General features: G+C 45.0%; 3 protein-coding genes across 3 annotated transcripts; 2 read left to right on the plus strand and 1 right to left on the minus strand.

The window, feature by feature from the left end:
- Positions 1-702: 702 nt before the first annotated feature.
- Positions 703-19,659, plus strand: LOC142886594 (ankyrin repeat and fibronectin type-III domain-containing protein 1). The gene is made up of 19 exons (XM_076023604.1): positions 703-1,177; positions 3,264-3,642; positions 4,228-4,492; positions 4,592-4,792; positions 6,362-6,475; positions 7,792-7,889; positions 8,132-8,222; positions 9,083-9,190; positions 9,909-10,008; positions 11,741-11,870; positions 12,039-12,158; positions 12,370-12,476; positions 13,678-13,792; positions 14,545-14,711; positions 15,223-15,391; positions 15,488-15,650; positions 16,797-16,963; positions 17,073-17,280; positions 17,720-19,659. The coding sequence occupies exons 2-19, from the start codon at positions 3,487-3,489 to the stop codon at positions 18,433-18,435; spliced, it is 3,195 nt and encodes a 1,064-aa protein (XP_075879719.1). The 5' UTR covers positions 703-1,177; positions 3,264-3,486; the 3' UTR covers positions 18,436-19,659.
- A 1,466-nt stretch (positions 19,660-21,125) lies between these two features.
- LOC142886605 (GTPase IMAP family member 9) lies at positions 21,126-22,427 on the plus strand. The gene is made up of 2 exons (XM_076023629.1): positions 21,126-21,283; positions 21,427-22,427. Exons 1-2 carry the CDS (start codon positions 21,250-21,252, stop codon positions 22,425-22,427), a joined length of 1,035 nt encoding a protein of 344 aa, XP_075879744.1. The 5' UTR covers positions 21,126-21,249.
- Positions 22,428-23,010: 583 nt separating this feature from the next.
- On the minus strand, positions 23,011-27,075 carry kdelr3 (KDEL endoplasmic reticulum protein retention receptor 3). The gene is made up of 6 exons (XM_076023634.1): positions 26,885-27,075; positions 26,601-26,744; positions 26,066-26,166; positions 25,613-25,771; positions 24,947-25,199; positions 23,011-24,237 (listed from the first exon to the last, which is right to left on the minus strand). The coding sequence occupies exons 2-6, from the start codon at positions 26,689-26,691 to the stop codon at positions 24,194-24,196; spliced, it is 648 nt and encodes a 215-aa protein (XP_075879749.1). The 5' UTR covers positions 26,692-26,744; positions 26,885-27,075; the 3' UTR covers positions 23,011-24,193.
- Positions 27,076-27,573: the final 498 nt, after the last annotated feature.

The following is a 27,573-nucleotide window of genomic DNA, read 5'->3' on the forward strand; positions in this document are numbered from 1 at the left end:
GATTTGTTCCATGTTGGTTCAACAACGCTGGCCCCCCTACCCCCGAGGTGCTTACTGAAAGAGGAAGATGTTTATAGACACAATATATTTGGCTTCACTCACATGCCTTACTTGTTTTCTCATAAGGCTTTAAATATCTATAAAGCACTTCCTGTATACAAACAACCCCCTGACCCACATAAACAAACACTCGCACTATCATTCATGTGTATTTCTTTGTTTATTTCATATTTAGTTTTTTTACATACAGGTAAAGAAATGTGACGTACAACACAGACTGAAGGTAGTAGTGATAGATTATGCACGTGTGCGTGAGTGTACCAAAAGCTATAATAATAAGTAATAATAATAGAGGCAACAAAACAAACACAAGAAAAATAAACACTCAAAAACTGTAGTTGTATTCCTTCTGATATTAGGGAGGAAAAGATGGAAATAATTTTTTGAAATTATACATTAATAATATAAATAATAACATAAAATAATAATAGGGTCAGTAATAGTGCTTCTTGTGTATTTCTAAATGAACCAGAAGCTGCGGATCAATGAAAACTATACAGGAATTGCTTCTTCCCAACACGCTGCAGCTCTTGCAGAGAAAAGAGCGTTCCACTCAGCTGCCCGCACTTCGATCGGCACTTCACTTTTGCTCACGTAGTTGTAACGCGATGTTTCCTGTGATGTAAACATAAGAGGGTCAGAAGCAAAAGGCAACACGGTTTTTTTTTTTGTTTTGTTTTTTTCTTACAGCGGGGGGTGACAAACACTGGCACGACGAGCCTGCGGGGGCAGTTTATTAAACGGCGGGTGCGTTTTGTCCTGCATTCAGATCAACGCGGCCTCATGGACGTAGTCAAGGCGCCGAGCCGGGGAGAGCTTCACTGCACGCGGACAAAGTGGGGAACGGTCACGTCGCTGCACGTTGCGCACACGTTCGGTTCCGTCTGTGTGTGCGAGCTCGGGCGCGAGCGAGCGAGCGCGCGCGGCTGTGCAGCGGCGGGCTCTCGCTCCAAGTGGTGAGACGTTCAGGTGCACTTCGGCGTCAGACTGGGGGAAGACTTCCTGAGGTCGACGCACCATGGATTTTGTTTGACCGAGACCGGGGCGCTTTTTTTAAAAGGAATTTTTTTTAAAAAAAAGTCGTCGACTGGCAGAAAAGTGAGAGTGTGGGCTGACGGTAAGTTTTCCACACGAAATATGATTGTTGTTTTTGTATGCACGCTTTTTTTTTTTCCATTCAACTTTTAGCCATTTGGTGTCATACCTTTACAAAGTTGGTATATTTACAGTTGTTTTTAATTGTTGTCAAAATAAGTGAGCATTTTTTAAGACAGACACGTCCTACTGTCAAGTTGATACAATACTGACTGAGCAGCAACAGGTTTTTTCTTTTTTTGCTTTATTGTTCTATTTTGTCATTTTAAATCTCCCAGAGTGACACAAAGAAAGTTTGTAAGTTTGTAAAATCTGCTTTTGTTATTATTTTTAGTCCTCTAAACCCATTAATAACTTGGCATACTGAAACATTGTTGTGTTGTGCACTCCAATTGCTTTGCAATTTACTTTGCCTATTGCATTTTGGGTTCTTAATTAATCACATATACACAAAGAGTTATCGCAATGGATGCCTATTGCCGCTTTGCTAGTACACTGAAATAATTGCCCTTTATGCATTATATCAACTCATGTAACTAAAATATGTATTTACGTCCATGAGCATTGGATTCGACTTGAAATTGTCACACTATGATGTGTTCATGTGTGAGCTTCAACATTCACCACAAAGCGCCTTGCAAATATGCAGCACATTGCTCATCTCTTAGCATGTGGGTTACATAGGCAAGGGGGGAAAAAACCTACAAAAAAGCACACGGCCTCAGTGTCACCTCAAGCTGAGATACTGTCACGCCGAACACACCAAACCGCATGGGGTCCGCGCCAAACTATGTCCAGCCTATAATGCAGTTTTTGTTCTCAGGTAAAACGTCAGTTCTCACAAAACTGAGATTCAGTTGCACTGCAGTGCCAGCACGTTCTGCAAACCCTCTTCAGCCCGCAGGTGTTTTGCCTTGTCAGAGTGATGCCTCTAAGAAAAAAAAAAAAAAAGCAAAGCAAGAGCTAATCCCCTCTCCCGAGTGTTTCATCAACACGGTTCCACAACTGATGTAAGACACCGTAAACAAACTGTACTGACAGCATGGGTCAGCACAGCCCCTATTGCCTCGACGGCATCATCACACACCAGCATGCAGACAGTGCAGGTACTGTGCACACCCATCACAGGTCACACTGTGAGGCAGCAGATGCAGTGTTGACCGGGAGAGAGGTGGCGTCACTATGGCCAGAGCTGCTCAGCTGGCACCAACCAGGGGAGTATTGACTTTCATGCAAAGGACAGTGGGACTCTCAGCGCAGCGCGAATCCAGTCGATTGAAACTGAATTAACAAAAAAGACAGAAAGAAAAAAACGAAACCTGACGCTTTCCTGTAACAGGAAAATTGATGTTGAGTCTGAGATGATAGAGTTTGAGTTGTCAGATCTCTGAATGCCCGAGGCATCACATGAGCCGAAACGGACTTGCGAGTCTCCCCATAACGTCGAGGGAGAAGAATGCGAGAGAATAGGAGCGAGGTTGAGAAACGATGAAAGAGGAGAAGGCTTGCGGACTGATAAATGAAACATGGCTGTGTGCAATTTGCTCTCAGCTTCAAAACCGTAAGGCAGATTTTCTATCATTATATTTTTTTAAACAGGCTCCAAAATGCCAGACTGCGGTGATGAAAAGGCAATTCAACCAATAATGAGGCATCATTATTGTAGAGGGGGTGATGGATCTCTCGCGCGGATATCTTTGTCTCTCAGCTGGTGATTTCAGACTTGTATTTATTATGGGGGACGGGATTTGAACTCTTCCCGCTCACGAGCACCTCCCTTGGCCTAATGAGATTGATAGGTCCTTCAGTTCGGCACTGAGAGATTCCATTCGCGGCCAGTAACACCCGTGGCACGCAGGAGCACAAAAGGGAAATAGTAAGAGGCACAAAAATAAATGCTTCAAGGCATTTTTTTTTCATCTGCCGTGTGCAGGCATAGTAACTGTTCAACATTTATCCACCCACACGGCAGCGCGCTCAGCCCAGCCAGCGCTCTCACCCTTCAAGTCTGAAGAAAATTGCCTTCCCTGTAGAAGAAGGCGCGCAAGTCTGACTTGTTTATTCTGTTCCTCCCTCCCTGCTTTCCCCACTTCCGCACGCTCCTGCAGGTTTCTAATGACTTTCACCCTTTTCCACACTCCGTTCACTTTCCCCCAGTTCTTCTTCATTTCACTTTCAAATGCCTCTGCTCTCCTTCCCGTGGCTATCAGGCCGAGAGTCGCAGTCTGCCTCTCAATGAACTGACCGCGTGCCTCCCCCCCCTCCGTCTTCAGTATCTGTGCGTTCCTTCCCGCTCTCCTCTTTCTACCTCCTCCTCCTCCTCTTCCTGTCATGTCCATGCGAAACCCGCCACAGCGCCGACGCTCCCTGGGTCCCGTTTCGCCCAAGCGCATCTACAGGAACCTGTCCGTCAGGCTGCGGGGCGGCGAGTCGTCTGTTGCCGGGGAAGTGGACGCGGCGAAGCACCTGAGCAAATCTGCAGACGCCGTAAGACCTTTTGGCTGTCTCATTTTTGGTTGAGAAAAGCCTTCGCTTTGTTGTTTCATCAACTAGTGTTTTTCAAATACCTGTGCTCTAATACACTGTTCAAACCAGTTTTCTGCACATAATGTATGCTATACTGTAAAACACACTCTCTGAAACACAACTACTATTTGTAATGTCACAAAAGGCCCTGACACCTCTCCAAGGATGGTGACAGAACCTTCAGTCAGATGTTTGTGCAGCCTTACAAATCAGTCCCATGGATGCTATGATTTCCCCTCCCCCCCTTTTCCAAACAAGCAGAAGGTCCAACAAATAGCTCGCTATCAGTGGGAAGCTAAAGCTCCGCATTTTAGCAGAAAGACTGTAAACAAAGGGCTAAATAAAGAACTGTTGTCTGGACAGCTTTACCCTGAAAATCTTTTTTGATAACCGGAGCTCGGGATGAAAATCTCCCTCCATTGCAAAAAAAAAAAAAATATATATATATATATATATAATCCTAAATCGCAAACCACCTGGGACTCTTTTAAATTTTTAGATCCGAGGGTCTAAACTCCTGCCCTCTTTTTCTACACTCGCCGTCAGTACAAGACCTTGTGGGACGCCGTGGAGAATGAAGACACCTTGGCCGTGCAAAGCCTGCTCTCCAGGGAGCACACCAGCGGAGGGGGCGGCGGCAGCGTGTGGGACCGCAGAGAGAAGAAGGACAGGGAGTGGGAGAGGGAGAGGGAGAAAGGAGTGAACCGGGTCAGCGAGCAAGGCCTGGTCCCCCTGGACGTGGCCGCCCTGACCCACAACTCTCCCCTGCTCCATGTGCTGACCAAGGCTGGAGCGAGACACAACCCCTTCCGTGAGTCAGAGTTTGTTTTCGTTTCCTTTGGACCACTGAGAAATTGAAAGAAAGGCATTATTTTTACACCGTAATTTCTTCATTTTTGTGTCCTCCCAGTGTGGCGACCGGCCGAGTGGCAGGCCAAACTGGACGCGCTGGTGGCACTGGCGGGGAAGCGCGTGGAGGAGAAGAAGACGGATCTGCAGAGGAAGGCGGGGCCGGGGCCTCCGGCGCAGGCTGAGGTCCACAGACACGTCCGCCTCTGGAGCCTCAGGCTGCAACTGTACTGCCGGATGAGGGAGAACTTCCAGAAAACAGGTCAGTCGTCACGGAACGGCCGGCGGAGACCCTCCGACTCGGCTCTTCCCTGTTTTCAGTTGTTTTAAAGCAAGGCATAATTCAGTGTCCGTCTCTTGGAGGAAAGCGCTTTTTCACAAAGCCTCATCACGGCGACTTCCTGATTCTGTTTAGATCCTTCCCAATCCCTTTTAAAGAACCACGTTTTTTGAAATCTAGCACACTTGATCAAAAGGTCAAAGGGTTTTTATTTGTCATAACTTGTACCAGCGCACAAAATGAAATTGTGTGCTACCGGTGCAAGCAGTGCATCATTCAGTCTCTCAATAGGATAAAAACATGTAGCTGTAAAAACATCTTAGCTCCAATAGAAACCAATAAAAATCTTGAGCAGCAGCCACAAGTTACACTTGATTAAAGTGTTGATGCCGTGTTTCCCAAATCCTTCGGAATAATCTCATGCATCCATCTGGTGAAGATCCCAGGGGACACATTTAAAACGGTGATTGCTGACTGAACATATATTCAGTCATCCAGCTCCAGGGCAACGTACTGTAAGATGCTTGTTCAGAGGCACCGTGATGATGTGTGTTGCACTGCAGCGTTTCTCTTCACTCCTTTGGAAAGTCTTCTCCAGTCACGAGTAAAAGTAAAAACGTGTTATTTTGCACTTGTCACTTTCATCTTTAAGATAAAACTGCCACTTTTCTTCATTGAGCTCCTCAGGGGCTTTGGACCAAATCCAATGTGATCCTACAAAGTCTATTGAAAGCGGTTTCTCTTGGAGCTTGGCAAGATGGATGAGCGCGATTCAGAGTTTGGACTTGATCTGCGTTTGCCTTCATCCCTGCCACCCGAGGCCCAACACATCTCACTGAAAAGCCTCAATCACTCATCATCGTATTGAGTCATATGAGAACTTCGCCTCCACACCACTTTACAAATGTGCTTGAGTCCATCCTCATGTCTACGTCGATTCGCAATCAAATTGTATCTATTTTTGTAATGCGGTGCTGTCCACTCTGCACTTGCAATAACTGCCTTATATTAATTTCTCTCATTTCATTTCGCTCTCAAGCCCCACTTCCCTGAGTGCTCTACGGCCGGTCGTGTTATTTGGAGGGTGATGAGGCACTGGCTATTTTTCCATAGGTGCAATTAGGCTCTCTCAAAGAGAGACAGCCACTTTGTCAAAATGCAGATTAGCGATGTGTTTTTGTCCGCGGGGGCATATATTTTTTTTAATCCCTTGATTACGTTTTACGGCGTAGGTCACAGTTCTTCAACTGTGCCGCAGATGGGTTTTTCTCGTTATGGCCGTACGATTGTGACAGATTGGAGGGGTTTTAATTGGCTTTTATTCATACGCGAGCGGGCCAGATAACAGCTGTAGAACAGCTGATGTAGTTAGTGAGTTGCTGAACAGCATGAAGACGCGATAATGAGATGCTGCCTGCTTTTGAAATGCACGGGTGACCACTATTTTTAGGATGTAAAAAAACAACTGTAATTTTTAATTCTATGTTACATTTATTTATGAAAGCTTTGCCGCTCGTATCGATTGACAGTCTTTCTGAATCTTTTACTCAGAGCTGCCGGGGCCTCCCAGTCACGTGTCCATACTGGTGACCAGCGAATCGTCTCTGTTTGTTGTGATCAAAGAGCTGGAGGGCGAGACGATAGGGCTCATCACCCGCTACAGAGGTAGGTGGTGACAGGGAAGACTTCAATATATTATTAATCAAAGGGTGGAGAGGTAGATAAATGTGGGAACACATGAATAAAGTCAGATGTGGCGAATATCAGATTTGTGGAAACAAGGTCACGTCATTTAGGCTGACAGGTGAAAGTAGTAAAGGTATTCACATTGTGTACTTAAGCAAAAGTATGGGTACTCTGGTAAAAGTGAAAGTACTGATTCAACTCCTTTACTTAAGTAAAAGTAAGACGGTTCTGAAATGTACCTAAGTAAAAAGTAAAAAATATTTTTTTGCATATCAATAGCTGCGTTTCCATTAACCCTAGAATTGCGCAAAACCTAAATAATGACTAAATTTCGAAAAACATCTCAAATATGGCTAAAAGGTTTTTACGCTCTCACGAGGTGGTTTTTCAGACGTATCGATATAGAGGTACATCGCAAAAGTGTCATGGAAACACTTTTTTCGCATTTATGCGTCACCGGACGTGACATACTGTATGTGGTCACGTAACCAGTCCACTTCAAGTGAAAATGGGGCGCTGCGTTTGCACGGAGGAAGAGCCGGAATATTTTTCGCAAGTATTAAAATAGGAAAATATAACAACCATTCTTGGCAGCCAAACAAACATAAACAAACAAAAGCAAACATAACTCTCGTAAATCTCGCTGGATGAGATTTTACGAGAATTAAGGCTTATGCGCTTAACGCCTGCAAATCGCAAATGTACTTTGTCAAAATTTTAGAAATATCGCATTTTATTTTACGAAAAACTCTAATGGAAACGCAGCTAATGAAACAATACATAGGTTGATAAGCCCAGGTACTCTACAACAATCTCCATCTAAAATTTAACAGCACAACAGCATAGTTCAAAAAGCTCCACTTTAAGCAACAACACCAATTAATAAGTGAATTACTTTTATGTATTTGTGTATGCTAAAGTCTTTTGCACAAAGTCCTCAGAAAAAAAAGAAATACTCAAGCAAAGTACAGATACCTCAAAAATCAACCTCAGTGCAGTAACATACTCACAACATAGCCACTTCCCACCTCGACTGACAGGGTATGAAAGAGCTGTATTTATTCCCCTGTGACAGCTTTGCTAGTTTGGCTGTTGCTCTTTACAGCTACATAAATGTCACTCTCCACTCAGCCAACGGCAGATTAGGCCGAGGTACTGCGTGTTCGTGAACGACTGTTGACGTTCAAAATCTTTGGCTCTCCACTCTGTTGGAGGTGCCGAGAAGGAGCCGGAGAAATAACCTGTCAGTGAGACCGCGTCTCTCTCTCTCTCTCTTTTTTTTTTTTGGGTCGCAGTGGAATGGAGCACGTCAGCCAGCTTCAAACGCATCCTTGGCTCGGCGCAAGTCTCGGAGACCAAGAACCCTTCGCACAGCATCAAGGGACTCACAGCGGTAAGTCCTGCCCAGGCACACAGTCAACACACTCACACACAAATATCAACGCTGATCGTGTTGATCGCCCGCCAGTCGTTCCTCCTCCTCCTCAGCGCCGACGGCGGTTTCCCTATATGACAACACCCCACCCCTCTTCCCCCTTGGCGGATGAATTAGTAATGAGAGCACGGCGCTCTGCGGATGACAGGTATGATGCACGGTGATAACGTGCCGGTTCCGCTTGCGTCTCCCAAATGCAGGGCGTGCAGTACTTTGTGAGAGCCAGCGCCTTCAACGTGCAAGGATGGGGCCCGCCCCAGAGCTCCACCCCGGCCTGCGCCACCCCCTCCAGTGAGTACACACACGCACGCCCTCCTCCACTGAGGCCCAGCTTTGATGAATGTGGACGCGCCTCCTTCCGGGGGCTCTATTATTTCCAAGTGCCGTCCGCGGGTAATGGAATGACTTGGCTGACGTTAAGCGCCATGTGAGAAAAGCAGGACCGGCTGCTGAGATGGATGGCTTAATAAGACATTGGGAATTAAGACGGCCAGCACCGGTGCCGTGCAGTGGAGTTCGGCCTGTGCATGTAGTTTCAAAGGAGCCTCAAGTAGAGGTGGACAAAGTATTCACATTCTGTACTTCAGTAAAAATATTAATAGTCTGGTAAAAGTAAAAGAAGTGATTCAACTCCTTTGCTCAAGTGAACATAAGAAATGTTCTCAAATGAGCAATAAGCAAAAAACATTTTTTGCAATTACTGAAAAAATGTATTTGTTGATAAGCTGAGGTACTTTTAGATTTAACAGCACAGCAGCATAGTTCAAATAGCTCCACTACAAGCAACAACAACTGCAGTTATAAGTTAATTGCTTTTAAAAGAATTGGTATCTTTCGAACAAAAGTAACAAGTATGTTTTTTTCCCACTGTAAGTAAGTAGTAGAAAGTACGGATATTTGTGAACAAATGCAGGTGGTAAATGTATAAACAAAAACTCAAGTAAAGAACAGATACCTAAAAAATCTACTAAACTTAGTTACCCACCGCTGGCCTCAAGAGTAAAACAACGCTGACAATCCATCTCAGGCCGACTGCAAATGACTTGTTTACCACTTCAACGATTCCTCCCTAATTGCTGAAAGGTGGTAGCAATTTCTTTCTTTTATTTTCCCTTCTTTTTTGTTTATGCTTGTTCGGCGGCGCCGTGCAGGTTGGAGGGAATGCGTGGGCGTGAAGTCCCAGTTCAGAAACCACGAGGCCCTCGTGCGGAAGCTGCTGGAGGACGCCAGGGAACCGCAGTACGGCGGCTTCTGCATTGGTGAGGGAGACGACATCGCCCTTCCCTTCCCACCAGGCTTTATTCAAGTGAAGCGAAGCAAAAATTCCCTCCAAATACTTCATTTATTCACTTTGCTCTTTTAGCTTTTAGAGTGTCTTTTCTGTTGAAAAGCATTTACTGAATTTATGTTTGTAATATTCGTGCATAATAACCTTTTCGGAGGCTTGATTTTCTTAATGAGTCTACTGCTTACTTGCACGACCACCTCTGCACACACTCTTCCACCATGGGAACAGATCATAGGCAATGTATTGAAGAATCTTTTAGGCCAAATTATTCCACATGCTCTGTATTCCATACCCTTAATTTTATGTACCTGTAAGTGTTTAACTTTCCATTTTATGTGTACGAGATATGTAATGTTATGCGACTGGATGTCTAAAATTTCCCTCTGGGATACATAAAGGATCCATCTAGCTATCTAGCAATCTATCTATTTATCATCTAATAGGTGTTTTCCATCAGACTGAGCAGCCGTTTGAGACACGGACACGAAATGCATTTCAATTGGCTCGCTTTAACCTATTTTGCAACCACTTGATGCCATTTTTATTTTTTTTTACGCCACTGGCAAAGCGCTGATTGCTCCATTTTCACCACGCGGCAACACTCGACTCAAAGGCGGCGGCGTGCGCGCTCCTTGGAGCGCTGACTCTCTCTCCCGCGCCGTCTGATCCTCCTCTCCTCCGCTCCACAGAGAGCTCCAAGCCCCAGAGTCCCGGCAAGCGTCTGTCTGTGTCCCGAGGCATCAAGCAGCTGTTCCAGTCGGCCACCAAGTTTGTCCGTCTCCTGCAGAGGTAGCTCTCCATATCTGGCCCGTCTCGCTCCACCTCCTGAGATTAAATGCGAGGCGACCGCGGTGGCGGCGCCATTAATGGCTCCGCAAGCTCGGGTTTTAATATCGGAGGGGAACGCCGGCGCCTTCAGATGAGTTTAGAGGTCTTTATGAAACGGCCGGTGATTGATGATGCCGAACCCTGGCAAGTGGCATGTGACTGATCGAGTCTTCCTCCCCGCAGTGGACCACAGTGGTGGATAAATGGATTAATAGGGACGCTCCTACACTTTGCGTCAAAGGCTGTAGCTGCTGAAATGCACACGAGGACGTGGTAACAAACAGCAGTAAAATTAAATGTGTGCATCCTGCCTGAAATACACACAATTAGTTCCCAGAATTGCATGGATGATGTTGACATACAGTCAGCCAAATATAATCTATACACACATCAGGAAAAGAAAAAACTTGCATAAATATTCAATTTCTATAAGTACTTGCAGAGGCTAAAGGTAACTTGTGCTAATTCTGTGGTGTCTGAATAAATTTTGTACCGAAATCTTTATGCAAGTTTTTCTTTTCCTGATGTTTGTATACATTAATTTGACTGACTCTTTATATTCGAATCCACAAAACCATCTGAAGCCCGTGACGGCCACCAAACGTGTGAATAAACACAAGACGCAAACGCAACATTTTCCCCCACTTGCTTGAAGCGGTGCCTTTAAGGTGTCCTGGAAAACTCGGCAATCCAGCTTTTTTTGTTTTTGTTGTTGTCTCTGAGCAGCGACATCAATGCCGTGTTTATTGCCACAATAAACACCGCAGCCTCCTATAGCCCCGGGGCCGTGTTCATGGCGGCGCTCAATTTCCGGTCGCATGCAAAACTCACTGGCCTCCTCACGAGAGGTTACGCGAACCGTCCGAGGGTATTTGGGCTAAAAACACGCCCCTGTTACGCGACAAAGGAGAAGCGCCGAGTCATTTGGATGACGCCGTACGAAACAGTGCAGAGATTTTTAGTTTTTTTTCGAAATGTTTTTTTGAAATGTTTTCTATTGCTGCTGTAGCACAGGGCCCAACTGGGTATTCTGTTGTATTGAAATTGGTTGGATTGCTCTTCTTTCAATAAATTCCAGAATGGCTGCGTGGATTAAACCACCAGGCGTCTGTGTTGACACAGTGGTAATTAGTAAATGAGTGAAATTTCAATTACGAGCAAAGCCAAGGGACAGATTATAAAAATGTTGTTGCCATGGTTTAATTGATAGCAGGAGTTTTGCCATTTTATAGTAAACACTGATTTAATTTACTACAAGAGACCGATTTTATCCTTTTTCCTGGATAATTACCCAATATGTATGCGTGTGTGTGTATATATATATATATATTTATACATATATGCAGACATACATATATATATATATATATGTATATATATATATATATATATATATATATATATATATATATATATATATGTATATGAATATATATATATATATATGTATATGAATATATATATATATATATATATATATATATATATATATATATATATATATATATATATATATATGAATATATATATATATATATACATGAATATATATACACACATGTATGTATATATACATATACAGTATGTATGTATGTATATATGTATGTACAGTAAACACATACATGTATGTAGATAGATAGATAGATAGATAGATAGATAGATATTTATATATTCAACCCTCTCATCTCCCCAGGGGTGTGTACTTGGCCACCGTGTTCTACCATAAGGAGAACATCCTGGTGACAGCTGAGGATCAGATCCCTCTGGTGGAGATCCAGTGCTGCTCCACCTCCATCATCAACAACTTCCCCTGGTTCGCCAAGGTGAGTCGTCAGTCCAAACAAACCAGCTGCCACACGTGAATGTGTTGTCTTTTTCTGTAGCTAAATCCAACAGTTTTGATAATATAAAACGCTGACCGATTTGTTTGTTCGCACTCTAGTTTTAACCAAATCTTCTGCCGGGAAACGAACGTTCCTTGTTTTCCTCAGTTGTCCTGCGCGTGGCAACAAGTCCCCTGGCTGCAGCAGGCCCTCTCCTCCGCTCACTCCTCCCCCTCATCGCTCCTCCAGAACAGGCACAACATTTTAAGAGCCGTTTCCCAGCTGCAGGTACGGAGTTAAGCAGCTTACCACGCCTGATAAGAAGCAGTAAAATGGGCTAGTCCCCCTACTTTTGTCGCTAATGCTTCCTTCTTTTCAAAAAAAAAATCTTAAAGTACTTAGAGGGCTGGCATTCTCAGAATCTGTTTGTTTGTATAAAAACCCCAAATCCTACTATTTGTGTTTTTTTGTCTTTTTTTTGTTGCTTCCCCCCCTTAAGTCCTCCCTGGGAACAGTGGACCTGGGCCAGGTGTACTATGAGCCTCTGAAAGACCGACAGGGCAACGTCTTATTGGTGACTCTCAAGGCCTTTCCAAACACTCCCAGGTGGGAAAGCATCACCTGCTATCTAAGAAATGCCCTTCTGATTTCGAGGGTGTGATTGACAAAGGCGGCTTTGAAACATCAAGCGTATATTTTTCAAAAATAAATTCCGAGGCATTCCTGATCTTTTATCATCTTTTGGTGATAAAAATGCCTCGGCATTGACAGTTTATTAGATATTTTTTTTGCGGCTGTGCTTTCGAGTTTCGATTCATGTGAGGGTTCACGCTGCTGTGTAAGAAGGGGTTAAAAAAAAAAAAAAAAAAAAAAAACGAGTCGTGCAGGTCTGTTTGTAAAATATCAAATCTTCATTTAAAGTCAGCGCTGTCAAGTCAGATTTACAAGGATTTGTTTAGATTATGTTTATAAACCCCCAGAGAAGGTTCTGCTCGAAATAGATTCCTTTGATGATGCTGTTGGAATCCAACGCGCAACTCAAACTTTTCGTACAAGGGCCTGTCAATAAACTCGAGAACGAGAAATGGAACCTCGCCACTTTTGCACCACCTCTTGAAGTGTGTCAGACAAAACACACATTTCTCATGTTCTATCCCTTTGTGAGGTCACAAGATACCTCTCTAAAGTTGGTGACATCCACAAATCAGCACAAGATGTCTAATAAAGCCGTGGTTCTCAACTGGTGGAGTCTCAGGACCCACATTTTGTTTTTTTGCTTAACATGACGTCGCTCACCAAATTTTGTTTCACAAAAATAAAACACTAGCAGACATTCTATCATGTAGTAAATAAATTATTGAAATTATTGAATTGAATTGTGTGTCCTGCAATATGAATGCCCATATTTTTTCTCTATCTATCTATCCATCCATCTATCTATCTATCTATCTATCTATCTATCTATCTATCTGTCTATCTGTCTATCTGTCTATCTATCTATCTGTCTATCTATCTATCTATCTATCTATCTATCTATAAATGTAGTACATGTAGTTTGAAAAAAATGGGAAACTACCCACAAAGCCGCAACCCGATCAAAACAGCTCCGTGACCCACTTTTGGGTCATGACCCACCAGTTGACAAACGCTGCAATAAAGCATTACACAACAAATAAGGACAAAAATATTTTAAAAAGACAAAACTCAATTTAATTATTAAACATCAAATTATAATGAAATGATTTCAATTAAAAAGCATGCGTTCAATTTCTCTAACACCACCTTTTCCTGCCTGTTCCTACCCAAGCCCCCACGAACCTCCCTTTCACTGGATGCCTCTGGCCCGCCTGGAGAAGAACCGCAGCAGAACCCCGCTGCTGCCCGAGCCCACCGCCATGGACATGCTCTACGAGCAGCTCAAGGTGAAACTGAGGTTTTGCTCTTTGGTACGCGAGGGGACACGCAGTGAGCAATAGCTTGGCAGAGCAGAATGTATTTAGCGGCGGGTGCCGAGTGATAGAGCGTATTGACTTTCCCTGGTTGATTATCGAGCTTTGTTTTTCCTCCTCTGCGCTGCTCGAACAACCTTGAAAGCGCAGCGGAATTAACGCCGGCAGCCTTCATCGGCAAAACAAATTTAAAAGGTCCAATTTGTACACGTGTTGCTCCATTGTGAATATTAGGATTTATGTTGTTCTACGAGAAAATGTTTTATCGGAATACATCAAAATGAATAATGCATTGCTACTGAAATGAGAATTACAGTCTGTTGTATGCCTGTCGAGTTCCACAGACATACAGTAGTGTGTGCTGAATAAAATTTTTATAAAATATGTATTAATATGTATGTATTTAATATACATAATGTATTTCTGACTTGATGATTGGCCTGGACAGCCAAGGACAGTAGGAACAAGTTGATATAGGTTTATTATTAATGTCAGCATTGCCGTAGATTTGCTGTCCTCTATTTCACAGGAAAGGTGACACGCCAACTGTTATCAAGGTCACCCTGAAAACATTTAATAAGTACAATAAAACTACAGCAGCAATTTGAATAATAAAAACAGTCATGCAGTCATTTCAGGTTTCTATTTATTGACACCCCAATGTGAGACATGATCTCACCCTGTGGCCTGAAAACTGAATGTGTGCGTTTCTCTTTGTTGCCTAGGAGAAGATGTCCTTCCACAGGCACAGTGCTCAGTGGGCCCAGCCGGGTCTGTACGTTGGCATCCTCAAGCTGTGGAGCTCCGTGGAGCAGATCAGAGTCCTGGTGCCACAGAGGCTGCCCAACCTGCTTTGCCACACCAGGGTCCGACACAACGCACACGTGTCCAGGTGACTGAGTGCAAATCATTGGCCTCCCTGCTGCTTTAAACCTAAATTTTTTAAGGAAGTCTGCCCTGCAGTGTGTTTCGTATTTAAATTTTAAATACCGCACTTCCTTAAAAAAAAATGGCAGTGCAAGATGGCCGCTAACCAGGAGCAAGACCCTTACTGATCTATGTATATTCTTACATATGTGAGAACCATTCTAAGCGTAGGGAAACCAAGTCACTTTTATTGTACTGCGAGTATACACTTTTAGTGATGTATTTATGGGCAGTCAATCATAAATCATGCCATTTTTTTCCCCCCCATTTCGCTGCACATTCTATGAGCATGTGACAAATCAAGTTCTTAAATCTTCTTGAATCTTGAATCAAATTTTACACAATGGACCTTTAAAGCATAGTGTAAGGACGATCGCTAAGTGCACAAAGTATCGTGCGTAACAAGCTGCTTCGGTGAGATGTCCGCGTCTTTTTCTCGCCTTGCGAAAACGGCAAATGTCGCTCTTGTGTAACAGGGAGGAGTGGGCCTGGCTGCAGAGCCATGTTTACAGCACAACAAACGGCGGCGGCCAGTCCCCGGAGGACGAGAGCTTGATGGAGAGCGGCGGCCTGGCCGAGTTCATCAGGTCCCTGAGAGCGGCGGTCACGCATCTCCTGACGAAGCTCAACATCCCCCTCTACAGGGTGACGTCACACTGCAGCCTCTCCGCGCCTGTTTGCAGAAAACGGCCTGGCGTGGCGAGAGCTCCCTAACCAGGGTCTTCTGTTTGCCCACGGCAGGCGTACCAGTACGGCGTGTACACCCGCGAGCTGCTGCAGTTCGGAGACAAGGTGTCCATGCTGCTGCTGCTGCCTCCCAGTGAGGACTTCAGCTCCAGCTACTGGCCCCTGGTGGGCACCAAGGAGCCGGGCCTCACCATGCCGCTGCAGATCTTCGAGCTGGGTGGGTGGAGAATTTGGGTGGACTTTCCCTCCAACGAGGATCAGCATTTTTTTTAAAAAAACGATATGTGAAGCTGCGTGGGGTGGGATTGGAAATAAACGATCCTCATAGTGATCTTTCTGTGAGGATGGTTTACTTTTTTTTTTCTTGCCTTTCTGTCGTTCCCCGTTTTTACAGCTCACGGGCTTGTAACAGGGAGAATGGCAGCCGTGTCATTGACGCACGGATGGCTGGCCCTGGTGGGCCGCTGGTCAGGCAGGCAAGCCGGGTGTGCCGTTTCAAGCCAATGAATTGTAAAATTTTCAAGGTACAAATAACATTTATTTCATTTTTGGATTACCCCGACGTGCCATTTGCCAAAAGACAGTGGATGAAAGTAAAGCATTCATTCTGCTGGGTAAGACCACAGAGAAGACATTAAGGAGGGAGACACCCATTCAAAGCAAGTGAGCAAATAAGCAATCATAAAAAATAAGAGTAAAAAACACAAAAACTAGTATAGCAAGCTCAATGGTTCCTCTTGGTGCGAGGGTCGCTGTGAAGTACCTAAAAGTAGGATTGAGTGCCATTCTGTGTGCTTCATTTCATTTCTTCATTTCAAAACTGCTGCTGCTGCAGTGTACTAGCCAACCTGTTTAGCAGCAGCTGGGCTCACAGTTGTTTCCTGTTTTTCGACCGCTCTTTTTTTTTTTCTACTTTGGTTTTTAAGGCTAGCTTGCAGCACCTGCATCTTGCTTTCCTCTGTGGTTTTGAAGGACCACTTGTAAGTCTCCTGCAACAGAAAGGAAACTCAGCTGTATGAACAGCTAAAACACTCTAAAGTGGATCTCGGTGAGATAAAGGAAGAAGTTCAGATTCGAACTTCGAAATTCAACCGTCTTGGAAGTTTAAATTGAGACATCTGCTGGTTGTTATTCATTAAATCACCAGAGCCAAATTAACTGAGAATAAAAAAGCTCTTGTATTGTTTTTCATTTGTTTTGTTCTTTTAGTCTTTTCATCTATACTTCAAGACTTGTTTCCAGTATAGCTGAAATCCCTCATTACAGCTGACCCTGCGTGAACTCTTACTATCCATGAAATGTTAAAACGCGCTAATGAGCTTTCATGTTTAATATTTACCATATTCCTTTTTCTTTTCTCCAGTTCACTTCTGGACGTATGAACGGGACTTCTTGTGCCAGTACTGCCAGGCCTGGGTGAGGCTAGAGCTGGACACCCATTTGGCCCAACAGGCCCTGCGGGAGGCGCTGGACACCAAGGAGGTGCAAGAGGCCCGAGAGCGCCTCAACCGCATCACTGATCTTTCCCATGTAAGGCTATGAAAGCAGAAGATCAAAGTAGCTGATGAGGAAAAATAGTTCCTTTGTCTGCTTTTCTCTTCTTTGACAAAGAACCCATTCGTTTCTCTGTTTTCCACAGCATCTTGATGTGGTGTGGAGGGATGCCCGCTGGATTATGGACTGTCTACAATGTGTTCGGTCCCGACAGTGGGTGGGGGCTGTGCCTCTTGGCCTGGTGATGGGAGGGGACCCGCCGGCACGTCCCGACGGTGAGGAGGAGGAGGAGTGTCTGACGGCCAGACTGACGTGGCCACATCGGATACAGGCTCAGAGACAAGCTATTGCAGGTACAACTGTGATGCGGGTGCTTTGATGTCTTCATTGAACCCATCAAGGCAATTTTAGACGTATTCAACTTAAAGGTCCTTTGCAATACGTCTGGTTGTGAACTTCTAAGAAATGAGAATGGTTCGGACTTTTCTTGACTTTTGAGAAATGGTGGCTGATACTTCTCCAATATTTTTGATAATACCCCTAGCCAGACTTACAGCGACCTTGTTTTTGTTGAACCTTTTACATGTGCATATTGTTCAGCAAACAATGAGTTTGTGCAGGGAGCTTATACTTAGCACTTCATGGTAGCTACAAAGACAGTGCTTAACGTATTGTTTTGCAATAATCAAAAGTGTGGCGCTGCACATTTTCAGTCCAGTAAATGCGTCTGAAAGCGTCTACAATTTAAGGGATTAGCATTTAATCTTCATTTCAACTGTCTTGCATTTTCAGACAGCTTAGTCAGCGGGACACCACCAAATGTGGTCACAGCGGAGGTGTCCCCTCCAGCAGGGGTAATGGCCATCCCCGACGAGCCTGCGCTAGCACTAACGGAGGGCATCGCCAAGGGAGGCTACCCCGTGGACATTGCTGCCCAGTCGACCATGGACTTGACAAGCATCGGCCAGTCAGAGTTGGCATGCACCAGCGCTTTAATCGATGCTGCACTGGAGCCTGCTGTGGTGGCGCAGATGGAAATAGCAGTTCTGGACACGCAACAGTCCTTCACCGAGGAGCAGGAGTTCCCTCCTAGCATCACCGAGGTCATCCGGCCAATGGAGATGGCGGAGTTGGTGCACATCTTGCCCACGTTGAGCCTCATCGAGGAGGAGACCCCATGCGACCCGACCACTCCGTCCGTCATGGAAATGCTGGAGAGCTTCGGACTGGGGATTATTGAGAACAGCACCTTGTTTAGCTTGGAGGACTCGAATTTGAACAGTGAAGCTGGGTATCTGTCGCCACTGGACATGGATTCTCGCAGTAGCAGCGTCAGAGAGCTCCAGAGCCAGGACACATCTTCATGTCCAGACACAGTAAACACAGCAGGAGGCAGTGTGTCCGTTAGCGGCTGGGACAAAGAGGCCGTGCAGGCCCCCATCAAAGCGAGAGGTTTCCCTGCTAGGAACCAAGTGGAGTGGGACAGACCTTGTAACAGCTCCTCCTGAGAACCACACAAACACCAGCCTCTTGGGACTTGCACATTCATTTTTTTTGTTCACGAATCAACAAGTGGTTGTCATTAACTACCGACAAGTTGATATTTAATCAAGTGTTAAAAGTTGAGCAAAGCCTTGCCACAGCCCTCAAGCCGAGTGGAACTGAGCAAAACAGACACAAGCTCACCATTACTACACATTAAGTTTTGCACGTCTCATCGCGGTTCATCTTCCGTTTGTAGCCCTACCGCCTGTGTCGAAAACTAAACCATATATGTTGAATATAGCGGTCACTACAGCACAAAGTTACTGCTTTCGTTAGGATAGATTGGCGTTTCCATTTATTGAACTTGCAATGCTTGTTTGTTTTTGTTTTTTTAAACTACTGCTTTAAGAACAACTAGAATTGAAAGTGAAATCATGTATCTGTGTTTGCTGACATTCGCTTTTTGGGCACCGGCTGGACGCTGATGAGGCATAGTAGGCTAAAAAGGTTCGCCTCAATTGCAATTCACGGGGAACTATACTGACGAAATCAAAGGGGGGCATTCGCTCAGTCGCAATACGACGCACTTACAGTATGTCGTCACTTCACATTGCCCGCGAACTGGTGGTGGCCTTGCTACAGCTTGGCGTTTTTTCAGAGCTCGGAACAACGAAAGAGGACGAGTACAAGAATCACACAGCGCTGGTTTGCGGTGGCGTACATGCAGTGCACGACTACGACACCCAGCGGTGAAACTGGGTACATAACTCCTTTAACCTTGAGAAGCAGTTAAGATTCGCTCTACAGCGAAGAGGAATCTTTTGTTAGTTTGTTTGTTTGTTTGTTTGTTTTTCTTTGGTTTACGCTCTGGCAAAGTTACCAATGCATAACGAAACAAAATATTTAAACCCCAGTCCATTTTTTTTTAAATCAATACTATTGCGCCGACTGTGTCTGTTCAATCTACATGAATGGCTTTATATGAAAATTTAATACAAGTTGTGCCTTTAATTGTTCTGACAAAATTAACTACACTTTCAGCTCATCTTATTTTTAAAGGTTGGATATCCTTTTTATGCCCTATCTTTCAACAGTGCAAAGCAGTTTTGTTTCCATTTTCCTTTGCCACATTTTGGAACATGACATGATTTCAGTAACTATATTTTAGGGATCATTTCAAAACAGCTTGAAACAAAAGAAAAAAAAAACTTGTGTTTGAATTCTAATAAATACTTTGTCACACATTTCCCCAGCATCCAGTGTTTAAGTTAACTTGTTTGCATTCCCCTGTGATATGAAATATAAACAGTTGGTAAAAAAAAACTTTGGACATTCATAGTGCAAAATAGTGCTGCCACTTAATTAGTCTCCATAGACCTCTCTGCTGGGACTGAGGAGTTTAAGTTTGATCTCATCCCTTCGATGAAGACAATAACATCTGAAAGATTTCTCTGAAAAGAGATATTAGAAAATAATCTATTAAAAATAAATGAATAAATAAATACAAAAAATCTGGTGAGTGTTGTCTAAGCTCAAGAAATACACATACTTTGAATTTGAGGGATGAATGGCCACTAATGTGATATTAAAACTTTAATTAAGCCAGTGCCAACTCTGCATAACATCAAATAGTCACTGATAAGAAACTCAAAGAAGGAATACATTAATTTAATCTTAAAGGTACGGCACCATTTCAATTTCTTCTCCTTCTGTCGCATTATCTGGAGTCGGGTCATGGGGGCAACAGTCTCAGCAGAGACACCCAGACTTCCCTGGTCCCAGTCACCTCATCCAGCGGAACCCCAAGGCGTCCCAGGCAGAGCCGAGAGACGCAGTCTCTCCAGCGTGTCCTGGGTCTTCCTCGAGGCCTCCTCCTGATGGTCCTGGTGAGTCCAGTCCACCAGGTGCTTGCATGTGAGCCCCAAGCCCGGGGCCGGCTCCAGGGGTGCCCCCGGCTGCACCATACCGGGCGACGTCACGGTCCATGTTGTGTGGCTACTCAGAGGGGTTCTTGAACTGCTCTTCATCTGTCCCATCGCCCAGGACCTGTTTGCCTTGGGAGACCCTGCCAGGGCATAAAACTCCAGACACCATAGATCCTAGGATCATTTGGGCACTAAAACTCCACCCCCATAATAAGGTGGCAGTTCAATTTGCCTTCTCTAATTAGTCCCCATTCTAGTCATGATTCTGTCACTTTGGGTCTTTATGTTTATTTAATAGCTATTCTTGTTTTAAGGCTTGTTTTGTGTGTGCTGAACATGCTGAAATATCTACAGTCAAATGATTTGACTGCAGATTTTGAATACATCAGTACGCAACTTTTGTAATTATATTTACTATGAAAGCTGTTGAAATTATAATATTTGAACCTTATATACTGTAGATATATATTAGCTTAGAATCAGATTCGTACAGATTGTGGGCGATCATGCAGTAAGATGCATGATTTCATCTTTTTAATTTAATAGACGTTTTACCTTAAAGCATGGAGCGTTTAAACCACGCCTACTTATAAAATATTGTTCTTGGGCGTACAGCTCTCCCTGCTGGCCATTGCGTGGAAGTACAATTTCTATTTTTAATACCAGCGCAACCTACCCGTGACTAAATCCATAGCGAAGCCGTCGGGATTCTGTTCGTAGACAGGCCACTAACTCTGGTTAATCTGTATTTCATGCATTCCCAAACCTCGCGGTAATAACTTATTTTTTGTGGGGGGGGCGACTGTCGCAGTTTGCTGTCCACTGCTCTCTGCGACCTGCCGGTGTGGGACAACACATACGCGGTCCGGACTGATGCATCCCTTGCAAGTGGTGCTGTAGTCTGACGGGAAGATGTCGTCGCCTGAAAATGCCGAGTCGCGTGAAGGTATGTGCTTCTGGGCGCGAGTTAGCACTGCTTTCTGTGTGAAGAGTGATGACCGAGGCTGCCAGGCCACTTTGTGCTATCCCATCACAATGAGCCCCTATTGCCGCAATTGTAATGATTCTGTTTTTGTCACATTGCCACAGCGTGTGAGGCACCATCCCCTCTAACGGAGACCGACCCCCTGCGGATTGTTCTGTTGGGGAGGACAGGAACAGGGAGAAGCTCCTCAGGCAACACCATCCTCGGCAAGCCTGCCTTTCAGGTCGACGTCTCTCCCAATTCCGTCACCTCCCAATGCCAGAAGAAGACCTTTGCCGTTGGCGGCCGCACCGTCTCCGTGGTGGACACTCCGGGTTTCTTCCACACCCGGCTGTCCCCCGAGGAGCTCATAGCAGAGGTGGGACGGTGTGTTGATCTGTCCTCTCCCGGACCCCACGCTTTCCTGCTCGCCCTGCAGCCAGGGAGGTTTACCCAAGAGGAGAGGGATGCGTTCGAGTTGATCAAGGCCATGTTTGGGCCCGAGGCCCTCAAGTTGACGATGGTGCTGTTCACCTGCGGAGACCAGCTTCAGGGCAAAAGCGTGGAGGACTTCCTGGAAGAGAGTGGCGAGCTGTCGGAGCTCGTCAAGACTTGCCGTGGAGGGTGCCACCTCTTTGACAACAGGGAGCGACGGGACGAGGCGACGGCGTGCCCGCAGCAAGTGGTGGACCTGCTCGGGAAGATAGACAAGATGCTGGGAGACAACGGAGGCAGTTGCTATAGCGACGAGAACTTCAAGGAAGCCGAGAGAGCCCTGAGAAACGCACAGGAGAGGATCCTGAGTAACGGAGCGGTCAGGTCTCGTCCGGGCGAGGAGAAGTTGGAGAGGAGCGAAAAGGAAGAGGAGGAGGCCCGGAAGAGGGCGGAGAGGCTTTTCTGGACGGAGATGGTGACCGCCGTGGGGAGGGGCGCGGCAGAGGGGGCGGGGATCCTGGGCAAAGACCAAGGGAAGGGGAAGGTTGTGACGAAGGTGAAGATGGTGGAGCGGGCGGCGGCCCTGGCGGCGTCGCCGCTGTCCATCCGCTCGGCCGCCAGGGTGGTGGAGGGAGCGGTGCGGGAGGGGGGCAAGGTGCTCTACAAGCACAGGAAGACCTTCTTGCAGTGAGGGGACGCCGCCGCACACCTGGCGAGGTCTTTTCAGTTGGGGTGTTCACTCACTGTATCGTCAATCTCAAAGTGGCCCAAAAGTGTTTTTGCATTTTATTCGTCCATGCCAATTAGGGCTGTGCGATTAATCGATTTTAAATCGAAATCTGATTTTTTTTTTAGTCAAGACGATGTTAAAAAGAGGAAAATCGGAAAATCCATTTTCCTCTCTCATGCTTCCGGGTCGCCGCCTCTAGGCTACCGTAGTCTTCCTCCCCCCTCGAGAAGCTGTAAACTGGCAACCTTTGTTTACTCGCATCTGTAGTTGTCCAAGCTGCGGTAGATGTTAAAACCCGGAAGTGATTCCGTATGCTGCCGTCGTCACTACCTGTTAGTAAATCATTCTCCTCCCAAGTCGCGTACGACACGCACTCGTCCCGTTTTTGTAGCATATTTACTGAGATCTACTCAAAAAATAAATAAAAGTAATCGAAAATCGAGTTTTCAGAGAAAAAAATACAGACTTTATTTTTGTCAAAACTCTCCGAGCCCAACTGCCAATCTATTAGCAGAGGATGGCCTCTGCAAGTTCGGAGTGGATGTGAATTTGATTAAATGTCACAATAAGTTTAATATCATCAACTTATTGTTGTAACATGAGAGTCTTGCTATCGTCACGTACCTGTGTTTGTAGGAAAAAAAACAAAAAAAAAAAAACAGGAAGTGCAACACACCCACAGGAGGGACATCCGGCTGGGTTTTCTCACTCTGTGCTAACGCAACCGGTATTCGTTGAACATCAGCACCAACACCACACCAAGTCACACAAATTGACCTTGCACCTGTGTTTGCAGTCTGCACTGAAAAGCAAATATCCTGGTGTGATGCAACCTTAGCAAGAGACAGAACAAAGCCACACCTTAAACTTCCCGGGTTAAAATAAATGTTATGTCAAACCACACACAAAAAAAAAAAAAAAAAAAAAAAAAAAAAAGGTATACAATTCAACTCAGTCTGCCTAAAGAACATGTCAAAACGCGGCTGGCCCGAAATTTCACTCTCAAGCGAGCAAAGGAAAAAGAATGAAATGTGTGAAAGGTTCCACTCCTCTCAGCAGATACTGTAGCTATGACATCTTTGGCTTTGTTTAAGACGAGATGTAATACTAAGCCCTTTTTATCCCCCCCCCCAAAAAAAAAAAATCAAAACATGTAGTGTAAAAGGTTACAATTAAGACTGGATACATGAGGAAAAGTGCTTGGCAAACACAAAAGACACAGACTGTGCGTCAGATTAAAGAGGAAGACAATTCGATTACTACTTCCTTTAGATCAACAATCATGGAAGTATTTGCTATTGGCGTGCATCTGTTATGTTAGTAACAATCTCTACCTGATGGCTGGGTGAAGAGGAAGTCACTGGAATTACTGAGAGCCAGAACCGGTTTCTGGCTCCTTTAAAAGGGAATAGGAAGGGAATTTCCTCTGCGATTCAGGTCCTACATTCAGAAAGGGGCACTTTTCCCACAGTCACATTTTACATGTTTGCAAAGACAGAAAGAAAACAACATTGACACTGAAATGTGCACACGCTCGAACAGGCTCGCACGTGAAATACAAGTCACGTGCTCAGATTGGTGTCCAGGGTGACGTCTGGCTGACAGTCCCATCGCTCAACCTATGTACATCTGAACGGTGCAGGGTCTGCGATCCGGACGCTGAACTACTGCCGCAGCAGCAGCAGCAGCAACAACAGGCACTGGTGGGTGGCTGGGCGGCGTAGTTTTTAAATGGGTATCGGCAGGGACATCTTCGCTCGCCCCCGGACCACTGCAGCAGAAACAAGCAACCATCACTAAGTTTGTCTTCACGAGATACAGAGAAAAAAGAAAAACAAGTGAGCCTGAACCAGATGAGCCCCTCGAATTTACAGGGTGCTGAAAGGACATCTGACTGTGAGAGCTGCATTGTGAAAAAGTGAATGTTTCTTTCTCCTCTAGGGAATTAAATTTGCTAAATAAATTTTTTAACTTGTCAGAATTGTATTTTAATATGGAGCAAAATTCGGATAGGCGGCAAACTGTTCAAATACATAAAAACTGTAACATTTGCAAACAAAAAGACTTGGTGATTCTGAAAGGATGCAGGATTTGATGTATTACCAGTCACTCTCACCGAGCACAGTCAGTTTCCCCTCAAGGCTGCAGCATATTCATATTAAAGTCATGCAACCTTAATGGGTGTTGGGGTGATTTATCCAGTGTTGTGTGCCAAACTGTGTGGTTCACTGTCTTTTCTGCACTAAACTGTTACGTCGGGCTGTTGTGTGACCTACACTGTGGCGCCATGACATAAAAAAAAGAAAGAAGAAAAGAGGCTTGTCGCAACCTCTGACACCACAGATGTCTGCAGTTTTTTTTTTTTTTTGGGGATAGCAGCTGTTGCGAAATTGTCTGAGGCAATAATGCTAGATTTGTTTTCTTTAAGCAGAGCCCGCCTCGCAATCCCCTTCCCCACCTCCGTGTTGGCCCGCACCTACCCTTTGTGATGTAAAGGTAGAAGAAGTCGCAGTAGAAAATGGTCTGCACGACGCCCGACACCACGGCGATCTGGTCGAAGACGCCCTCCGTGTGGTAGCGCCACACCCAGTTGGCGATGTAGAGTGCGCGGTAGAGGCCGAGGAAGAAGAGGTAGTGGGTGGTGATGGACTCCGCCTCGCCCGTCTTGGAGATCATGAACAGCTGTGGCATGATGGCCACCGACTCCAGGAAGATGGAGAAGGTCCACAGGATCTGGTGGAATGTGACACAACAACAATAATAATAATACACTCACTTTTTGAGATAATTTTGCTTTGGCCTTTCGAGCTATAGAACCTCCGGCATGTTAACCCTCTGTTTGTATACACTCCCGCAAAAAACAACTAGCATTAGCTTTATGCCAAAACTGACGTTTCACTTCCTTTAACTCGGAAGGGGCCAAAAACAAAGCGGCTGCAACACCAGGCGATACTGCCCTTTGTGACATCACAAAAGGCGTGCGTCAGAACACACAGAGGTGAAGGACGGACTTTTTTTTCCCATCATCTGTGGAGGTCTCCAAACAGGCTACCTTTGGTCAAAACCGAGGCATCCTGCTGGTCAAAGCTGATTTTGAAAAGCTCGGTGGGTTTCAATGATTCTGCCCGCGGTGGGTGCTTGCTTACCTCCAGCGGGGTGAAAGCATAGTTTTCCAGGAAGGAGAGGCCAATGACTGGCACCAGCAGGAACTCGATGCGGAAGGTGTCGTTCTCAGAGTCGTAGGTGTTCCTGAAGCGCATGTAGATCAGGTACACGGTGGCATAGGACATGGCCAGGAACACCACCTGGTGGCAGAATCACAAGGTTTGTAAGCTATGTAGATAAATATCTTGTTCTTTTGGACTTTGGACCACTTTTTGTTGCTGTAGTGCAAATTTCCCCAATGTGGGATTAAGAGAGTTGTTCTATTCTATTCTCCAGGCCAAAAATGGGATGCCATGTTGCGTAGTCTTGTTTCAACAGCTTATTTATTTACATGACCAAGGCTACTGGCCTTGAAGAACAGGCTCAATATTTTTGAATCTGTGAGTGACACTGTGGAAATTTGCATTTTTATTTATTTATTTATTTATTTTTACCTTCATGACGGTGTTATATGCCGAGATGTAGGTGCTGAACAAGTCAAGGTACCTGGTGGTAAAGACAAGGGCAAACAGCACCTGAGATTTCCCAGAGATGCCTGCAGGGGTTGGGGGGATAGAAAGAGAACAACAAGTCACATCTAGTCACAACAACGCACTAAATGTGAAACACTCAAAATTCGGCATCAGCAAGAGGGGATAAATGGCAATTACGACTTTTGTTTGCATTGCAAGACTGAGGCGTCATACGTGGTGCTGGCAGTGGATTGCTCCGCTAACATTGCCACGTCGCTGCCACTTTTTTTTTTTTTTTTGCACAACTATTATGCACTGCGCAACGCAAAAAAATACATGAAAAAACAAAAACAAAAAACAAACACAAAATACCAGTTCCAGAAACTACCAACATAACAAAAACCCTTCAAGCAGCTACACGCCGTGTAAACTGAGGATGTACATTATGCAGCTATGGACCAGGCAGCCTCCGCCGAGTTCCAAAGTGCAGGACCGTGTCAGTGTGTGTCTTGCCTACCAGCGCAGGATTTGGACCTCCATATCTTCACTAACAGGATAACGATGGCCAAGAGGTGGGACACGTCACCGGCCAGACGAAAGATATTCATGTTGTTGAGTTTTCTCCCTCGGGTTGGCTAAAAAAAAAAAAAGGGCAAGAAAACTTTGGCAAAGCAGGAGAGCGCTGGCTAGCAAAAAAAAAACAAAACAGAACACACACACACAAAGTATACAGCAAAAAAGCCGCAGAAGCTAACGGCTACCTCGGCGGTAATCCGGGGGGGGGGGGGGGGGGGGGGGAACTCGTTGATTAGTTTCCTGAAGAAGTCCGGGCGGATATCAACAACACGGCCGTGTCCCTTCCTCAACTCCGCTGATTCTACGCTGATGGGAGAGAAAAGTTCTTCCAGCCGGAGGAGGTGACGTGGCTGACAGCTCGGCTCGGATGGGGCAGCGGCAACTTAAATGGTACTCTCGTTTCTGGTTCTTCTTCTTTGTGTGTGTATTTTTTTTTTTGAGCGGCTCGCAATAGCAGCTGTAGGCGCACACTGCCGCCTACTGTCGTGAAGTACATAAGGCAGGCTAACGAGCAAAACAAGACAAAATAAAAACAAAAAAATAAATAAATGAGTGCAACACGATTTTTTTTTGTGTCTCTAAAATATTGCTGTAGTTTCTAAAAGTTGTTTCCTTCAAATACAATAAGTACAACGTATTTGGACGCGCTCAGAAATTTCCACTCTATTGCATGCAGGGCAACCTCGTGAGTTTGTTTTCCATTGTAGGACAAAACATTCCCACTTTTTGCATTCTTGCAATTGTGATTAAATGTTAATTTACTCAGAACCACCTCTTTCATCTCTTTTTCATTTTCTATTCTATCATCTTTTCAGTTCTGTAATTCTATTTCTGCTTTGGACCCTTTTGTTACAATTTTTGTTTAGATTTTGGTCAATGACCCAATCCTAACCTTTCTAAATGAAATGTCTGCC

Source organism: Nelusetta ayraudi, unplaced genomic scaffold (genome assembly GCF_046127955.1).
Source record: "Nelusetta ayraudi isolate G7.1 ecotype Tasmania unplaced genomic scaffold, CSIRO-AGI_Nayr_v1 ptg000016l, whole genome shotgun sequence".
Classification (NCBI taxonomy): domain Eukaryota; kingdom Metazoa; phylum Chordata; class Actinopteri; order Tetraodontiformes; family Monacanthidae; genus Nelusetta; species Nelusetta ayraudi.

Bases quoted from the DNA above. Each gene is read 5' to 3' on its own strand.
- LOC142886605 (XM_076023629.1), top strand. From the start codon at position 21,250: ATGTCGTCGCCTGAAAATGCCGAGTCGCGTGAAG. The intron at 21,284-21,426 runs GTATGTGCTTCT...ACATTGCCACAG, and splicing joins AAATGCCGAGTCGCGTGAAG to CGTGTGAGGCACCATCCCCT.
- LOC142886594 (XM_076023604.1), top strand. From the start codon at position 3,487: ATGTCCATGCGAAACCCGCCACAGCGCCGACGCTCCCTGGGTCCCGTT. The intron at 4,793-6,361 runs GTCAGTCGTCAC...TCTTTTACTCAG, and splicing joins GGAGAACTTCCAGAAAACAG to AGCTGCCGGGGCCTCCCAGT. The intron at 7,890-8,131 runs GTAAGTCCTGCC...TCCCAAATGCAG, and splicing joins GCATCAAGGGACTCACAGCG to GGCGTGCAGTACTTTGTGAG.
- kdelr3 (XM_076023634.1), bottom strand. From the start codon at position 26,691: ATGAATATCTTTCGTCTGGCCGGTGACGTGTCCCACCTCTTGGCCATC. The intron at 25,772-26,065 runs GTAAAAATAAAT...TTCTGCCACCAG, and splicing joins CATATAACACCGTCATGAAG to GTGGTGTTCCTGGCCATGTC. The intron at 25,200-25,612 runs GTAAGCAAGCAC...ACATTCCACCAG, and splicing joins ATGCTTTCACCCCGCTGGAG to ATCCTGTGGACCTTCTCCAT.